The 8175-nt window shown below is 30.0% G+C and overlaps 1 protein-coding gene across 1 annotated transcript; it reads right to left on the bottom strand.

Annotated features, from left to right (window-relative positions):
• Positions 1-4354: 4354 nt before the first annotated feature.
• On the bottom strand, positions 4355-4854 carry LOC107860673. Its single transcript, XM_016706116.1, has 2 exons — positions 4561-4854; positions 4355-4483 (listed from the first exon to the last, which is right to left on the bottom strand). The coding sequence occupies exons 1-2, from the start codon at positions 4852-4854 to the stop codon at positions 4355-4357; spliced, it is 423 nt and encodes a 140-aa protein (XP_016561602.1).
• Between the last annotated feature and the right edge of the window lie 3321 nt (positions 4855-8175).

Raw genomic sequence — 8175 nt, 5'->3', positions numbered from 1 at the left:
ACTATATCTATATATATTTAGATTAGTAATACATTAAGAGTAATGTTGGGCCTGTACACAATCCTACTTAATAGGTATAGAAGCGCAAGAGATTAGAAAGATAAATCACCTAATTAAACATTCAAGGATGAAGATGAAGCAAACTTTACCAATATTCTTTCTTCTGGTTGCTTTTCTTATCCTCACATTTAAGGGTGGGCATATTTTGGTTTAAACTGAAAAAATCAAAAAATTAAACCGAAATTTAATTTTGGTTTCGATTTTTTGGCTTTTTGGATCGGATTCAATTTGTAATTTTAGAATTTCGGTTTTCGGTTTTTAAAAAAAAATCGATTAAAACCGAAAAATTGAAATTTTATAAATAAATAAATAATATATATATTTGATTATATATATAATATATATAATATTAGTAATTCACATTCACAATTAACATTTAACAGCAAATTCGCATATGCCGCAGGCTATTTATGGATTGTTTTAGTGACTCAAATATTTTATGGACTATTTTGGTGACTTTTGACTGTTTTATGGACTATTTGTGCAGAAAGTATGTTGTTTCATGAACTATTTTTACGAGTTTTGTGTTGTTTTGTAGACTATTTATGCAAGGTTATATTACATATAATGATTAATGACGTTATGTATTATGCTAAGCTTATGATTATTTCATTTTGCCTCATTCATGTTGAGTTATTTATAATTATTTATATTTGGGAATGAAAAATAGGTTTGAAAAAAATAGTTCTTCTAAAAAAAATCCATCAATTTTAAGTGTTCAGTTATGAAAAAGATAGGCTAACTACTTTAATATTTCAAACCGAAATAAAAATCCGAAATAACCGAACCGAATTTGTAAAAATCAAACCAAACCGAATTTATTTCGGTTCGGTTTGGTTATGGATGTCATTTTTGTCAATTCGAAAATCGATAAAACGAACCGATATTAAACAATATGACCGAACCGACCGAACGCCCACCCCTGCACATCAGGTATATATATATATATATATTTCATTTATATTTCGTCTAATCATGTGTGTTAAGTTGTTTCAAATGGGTTATGGGATATAGAATTGATTTATTTATATCACCATTGGACGTAATTTTATCAGGCAAAATGACCTTTTGGACCCCTCTACTATGTCAGTTTTGTAAGTTGGATATTTCTACTTACATGTTGTCATCTGGACCCTTGAACCCATCAAAACACAATATTTCGCACCCTTTGACCGTTGACCTTGCCTATGTGGCAAGGTCATGGTGACTAGGACAAAGAGAGTGTAACCACTCGCCTAGGGGTGCGAGTGGGGGTCAATTTTTGACCAATTTTACATTAAAATAATTAAAAAAATAAAAATAATAATCAAATTAAAAAAATAATAATTAAAAAGGGTCCTTTTTTTTTCCTCCATCTTTTTAAATATAAAAATATTTTTAAAAATAATTTAAAAATATTTTTAAAATTATTAAAAAAAAGGATCTTTTTTCCCCTCAATCCTTTTTAATTTTAAAATATTTTTAATATAATTTAAAAAAAAATTAAAATATTTTTAAAAATTAAAAAATCATTTGAAATTAAAAAAAAAAATTAAAAAATATTTTTCCCTCCCCCCCCCCCCCCCACCCCGCCCCCCACACCCCCCTCCCTCCGCCCCCACCCCACTCAACCCCTCCCCAAGCCCCCATCCCCCACCCCACCCCAGCCCCACCCATCCCCTCTCCCCATAATTAATTTAAATTAAATATTTTAATATGTAAATCATATTTAAATTAATTAATTATTTAAGTAAAATTTATTTTAATTAGGTAAGAATTTTAAATTTGATAAATTAATTAATTAGTTAAGAATTTTAATTATTTAATTTTTTACTAATTTAATTTAAAATTTAAATTAATTAATTAAATTAATTTTAATATTTAATTAATTTTAATGTAATACTTTTTTTATTATTTTTTTATTTTTTATTTTAAAAATGATTATTCAAATTTTTTAAATTTTTAAAGCATGATTATTCAAATTTTTCTATAATTTATAAATTTTTCTTATTTAATTAAATTAATTTTAATATTTAGTTTGTTATGTAGCATTTTAAAAATGACTTGGAATTTAATGTAATACTTTTTTTTTTTTAAATGGCGCGGCAGATGACGTGGCAGGCATGACGTAGCAGGCATGACTGATGTGGCAGTTGAAGTGGGAGAGAGTGTGTTACACTCACCAAAAAAGGGTTTAAAATGCTGCGTTTTAGTAGGTTCAGGAGTTCAAATGACAAACATGTAAGTAGAAGTGTGCAACTTACAAAACCGATATAGTATAGGGGTTCAGGAGGTCATTTTGCCTTTTTATTATATGAGCTAACTTTTTGTAATTGAGTTATTTCATATTCAAAAAAAAAAAAAGAAGCTAAAATGCATTTTATTAGGCCATACTAACGGTTGAACTTTGAGGCTCCAAATGAACGAGATAGAGTTATAGATGAGTTAAATTAGTTTTATTAGATTTGCCCAAAATTTACTTGAGTTGAAATAAGTCAAGCTAAAAAAATAGTAGGTTATAATCGATCCGTCCAGTTTTTAAAGAGTTTTTGTTTTTCTTGATTTGTTCTTTAATATTTTTTTAAGTATCTACTAAAATAAATCTTTACTTTGGTTAGACATAACATATAAAAAAAATCTTCATTAAATGTTTTGAAAAAATTTCTCATGTGCCGGTTTGGATTATATATTAACACAAAATTTGGAATACTAAATTGGGTAAACCAAATGGGTTAAACCAATAAATGAGCGGATCAAGCTCAAATCAAAATATATTGAACGAATCATATTTTTATGGACTAATTTTTACCATCCATAGACCATATTAACCTTTGAAATCAAATGAATATAGTTATTTGGCGTTGAATTTATAGCAATTTATCTATTTATTTAAACTTGTATTTCTAATGATTATTATTTATTTATTTATTTTTCGCAAAAAGTGGCCTCCCTCCTATTGAAGGTATTTTTACAGGAATTTGTGAACAGTTTATTTTTGAAATTAACTGTCCACCAAATGTTGATTCAAGGATATGTCTGAATGAATGCACCAAAATATCCAAAGGTTATAATCTCGTCAATCATCCCTGTTTAGATGGAAATAAATGTTATTGTTTGTGGCTATCAAAAACATGTTACTATCTACTAATTAGTTACAATTTCATCTTATTTGTATGAAATTTTATATGGAAGTCTTTTATTTATGATAAATTGAAATTCTGTATTTGCTATAAATTAATCTTTATGATTTAAAGTGTCTAATATAATGTTGATTAATTAATAACTAAGATTTTTAATTTCAGTAGAGTAGTCACAATAAATCTTGTACGAAGTAAAAGAATTACAAATGACCTTATAATGTAGTGGGAAAAAGGCAAATATAACTCTCAACTGTATGATTTAGATTAAATATACTTCTCTGAAGAGAATAGTGCATATATACTCGCTCTATAAATGGTGAGTGTGTGTATGTACATACACACATATATATATAGAGAGAGAATTGATTTTGTGATATTTTTATGTTAATTTAATATATCTTTTAATGTCTCATTTAAAACAAAGAGTTGAATAAAAAATTCTTATTTAAATGATGAAAAAAAGCTAGCGATTTAGAGAATAAGCTAAACTTTTTTATTGAAAGCTTACGTTGAAGAATACAACAGAAAGAGAAATACATATAAACTCTAAAGTTATAACTGACTCCTAAAAAAATGCTGAAAAATATTCTCAAGTACTGATATACTTTATTATTGACTGTAGCCTATTCCAAATATATAGGTACAAACACCTAGACTTGATAAAACTAAGTAAAGCTAAGAAGCAGTAAGTATACACTAATTTGTAATACCCCCCTTAGTCCGTATTTACTGTCAATGATTCCAAGAGCAGCTTTAAACTTTTCATAATCATGCTTAGCTAAAGTCTTTGTAAAAATATTTGTTACTTGTTCACTGTTCTGAACTCCTTTCAACTCAATTTCTTGATTCAATACTTTCTCTCGATAAAATGATGACGAACTTCTATGTGTTTTGTTCGCCTATGAAAAACTGAGTTTGAAGCAAGTTTGACGGCACATATATTATCACATTGAATTTGCACAGTGTAGTCCACTTTGATAAAAATTTCTCCCATCATACATTTAAGCCAAATGCATTCTTGGGTACCATTGTCGCTGCAATATATTCCGCTTCTGTACTGGACAAAGCAACAGTGGACTGCTTCTTGCTACACCAAGAAACAGTCGTGGATCCACCGCAGATCCAAGGTTGAAACAATACCCTGAAGTTGAACGGCGACCATCCATATCACCTGCTCAATCTGCTTCTGTAAATCCTTGCAACATAAAATCATCCCCTTTCTCATACATAAAATCATAATCAACTGATCCTTTTATATAACACAGGATTCTTTTTGCTGCCTCTAAATGAGGAGTTCTTGGATCCTGCATAAATTGAGCAATAACACTAACACGTATGCAATCTCTGGCCTTGTGATATTTAAATAAATTAAACTACCAACAAGTTGTCGAAATGATCTCGCATCTTTCAGCAACTTGCCTTCGGTTTTCTTCATCTTAAGATTCATCTCTATTGGAATTGTCATTTCTTTTGCCTCTTCCATGCCTAAGTGCTTCAACAAATTCTTAGCGTGTTTTCTTTGGCATATAAAGTACTCGTGGCTGATTTTTTCTACTTTTAAATCAAGAAAACATTCAACCTCACCTAAATTATTCATCTCAAATAGAACCGACGGATCATCCTTCAATCGAGATATTTCTTCTTCATCACTTTCAGTAATTATCATATCATCCATGTATAGTAAAATCAATAAATGAATTTGTTATTCTAATTTTACAAACAAAATGGAATTTGAATCATAAACTTTAAATTCACAAAAAATAAAATATTATGCAATTTTGCCAAACCAAACATGTGGAGCTTGTTTAAGGCCATATAACTCCTTCTTCAATCGACAAAATGGTTGAAAAATGTTTAGAGATTAACCCTTAAGGTTACTCCATTAGAACTTTACGATCCAACTCTTCATAAAACATTCCTCATACCAAGTTGCCGTAACTTTTACCTTCTAAAAGCAACAAGTGAGAAAATCAATCTCACAGTTACCATTTTCGCCACAGGACTAAAGGTTTCTTTATAGTCTTGCCCATAACTTTGAGAAAATCTACGAGCAACGCGATGAGCTTTGCATCTTTTGATTGTGTCATCTATTTTTTTTCAATTGATAAACCTACTTACAAGTGAATGATTTGTGGTTTTCTGCCTTTGGTTCAAGCTCTTATGTATCATTATTCATCAAGGCATCAATCTCTTCTTGCATTGCTATTGCTCATTTTTGAAAGCTCTCCGCTTCCTCGTAACATATAATTTCTTCATCAAATGCTCCAGTAAAGAAACACGAAGTCACAATGCAATGATTTAATTGCACTTGATAATCTTTGAGCTGATTTGGTTGCCTTTTCTTCCTCAAGGATCTTCTAGCCATTTGTTGTCCATTTTTTGAGGGTGAGGATTCTATAGTTGGGGTAGAAAATTCATCAATTCCTTGAGCATTAATTTCAGAACCGTGACTCATTTTGGTAATAATCAAGTGTGACATTCTCCAGACTTGATTTTGGGGTTGTACACCAAGACGACACTTCATCAAATACAACATCTCTAGGTGTAATTAATTTTTAGTTTCTGGATTCATGCACTTCCACCTTTTCCTACATGAGTCATAACCAACAAACATACATCTCTTTATTTTCGGGTCAAGTTTGGTTCTATTTGATTTAGAAACATGAACATAGCAAATAGAATCAAACACTCAACAGTAACTAACATTTGGTTTTTGATCATATAGAAATTCAAAATGAATTTTTTCCTTACCAGGCCAAGGAGGTAAACAATTTATGACGTGACATACACATTGACATGCTTTTGCCCATAACTCAAGAGGTAGATTCTTATCGTGTAACCCCGAAAGACTTATTCAAGAGAGATGTGCCAATTTTTTTTTGCAATCTTGTTCTATTGAGGGGTATTGGGACACGTCATTTGTCTTTGAATGCCATTTTCTTCACAAAATTGAAAGAAATCAGTTGACACAATTCACCATCATTGTCACTCCTCAAGCACTTTATTTTTTCCCAAGCTCCTTCTCTGCAATGCCGCTAAATTCAACGAACTTGAAAAGTACTTTATTTTTCTCCCTCAAAAAATATATCCAAGAAAATTTGGAGAAGCCATCTACCAATGTCATTACATGTCAGTAGCCGTTACAACTTGTTGTTCTTGTTGGTCCCATCAAGTTTGTGTACACTAGTTCAAATGGAGTTGATTTATGGTTTGATGAGCTTTTGAAAGAAGGCAATGTGGTTTTTCATATTGACAGCCTTGAAAATCACTTTTTCTTGTGCATTTTTCAGAGTTGGCATTCCATCTAAGAGTTTATCTAAAGAGATCTTTTGTATCATTTAATAACCTAAATTGCCCAACTGAGAATGTCATATCGCTGCATTATTCATTTTGACTTGTTTTCTTCACATATGCCTCTATTGCTGACATGGCAAATGAAAAGCCTTTCTTCTTTATAGAAAATAGAACACCAGCTTTAATATTTTCCATGTTACCAAGTACTTTCACATCATCTGGACCACACACAACATATTTTTCAGAATTAGTAATTTGAGAGACTGAAACTAGTTTCTTCTTCAAACCTGAAACATAATAGACATCATTTAGTTTAATGTTTGTATTATTAACACCAATCTCAACCACACCTTTCTTCACTACTGGATAAGTCGAGTTATCAACCATTACAATAACTCTTTCTTCCTAATATTGTCGCACCTCTGAAAATAGTGAATCGTCACCACCCAGAATCAACAATCCACTCTTTCTTGAATAGTAAAGTAATGCTCCCATTTAATTGATGCCAATTCAAACGTCGCATTATCTTTTATTTCAATTTCTTCAATAGTAAAGCAATGCTCCTATTTAGGTTCATCGTCTCGATCATCTTCACAGGCAACATACATTTGCTTTGGAGATCTTAACACGACAAGATATCTGAATATGTCCAAGTTTTCCACACCTATGACACATGATTGATTTGTAGCCTTGTGAATTATTACCAGCAACCTTTCTCCGATCAGTATCTTTCTCCGAATCATCCTCATTTGGCTTTCCTTTTGAGAAAAGAACGGCTCCATGTTCAGAGTTGAAATCTTTGGCCATTTGTTTAGCCAAAGACTCCTAATTAAACAATAGATTTTCTAGTTATTACAAATAAAGTGCAAATGTCTTATGATGTCGATCACCATCACCTTCAGAGCCCGCCTCTTTGTTTGTACTAATTTGGGCATAGTTGTAGAGATCTGCTAGCAAGGAAAATTAAGTGTTTTACATTGTTGGTTAATTTTGTTATTTTAATTGATGTATGTATATATATATATATATATATATATATATATATATTGCAAATTAATATTGGAAAAATTACCCAAAAAAATACACATAATAAGTATACATTATTATTTCGTGGTGCAGTATATACATTGCATTTATAACCCAAACCCAATTTTGGCTCAAAAACATAAATTAACCTTTTTTTTTTGTATAGTGAAAAATGCTTCTTAATTCAATATCTCAGCTTCTTCTTTGCAATTTTCACCTTCAATTCTCTTCCAAAAAAATTAATACACATTGTTATTCAAGTAAAATTATATACAATGTAGCTCAAAAAATTCATATACATTATTGGTGAAAAAATTCAGCATTGTCTTGAGTTCTTTTTCCGTAATTCGAGGTTTTAATTTTTTTTTCGTAAATAAGCTCTATCTCAAGTGGGTATTGCTATAAAAGTTCGATTATGTATTTGGAAACTTAAATTTGAAATTTTAGATGATTTAAGTGTGGTTTTGAATGAATTCGGTGCTCGAATTTGAGGAAAAAGTCTATTTTTTTTGTATAACAATGTTTAAAATTGTATATTATTGTATGTATAATTCAATTCTTTTATTCGGTGATTTTTTTCTTCCTCTTCATTTTAAGGACACTTACACAATATTGATACACTACTTAAACATTATATATACATAATGAATATATTTGTATAATTATGTATATTATT

Source organism: Capsicum annuum, chromosome 8 (genome assembly GCF_002878395.1).
Source record: "Capsicum annuum cultivar UCD-10X-F1 chromosome 8, UCD10Xv1.1, whole genome shotgun sequence".
Lineage (NCBI taxonomy): Eukaryota > Viridiplantae > Streptophyta > Magnoliopsida > Solanales > Solanaceae > Capsicum > Capsicum annuum.
The sequence above is the reverse complement of the archived record's forward strand: the minus strand, read 5'-3'. Positions and strand labels throughout refer to the sequence as shown.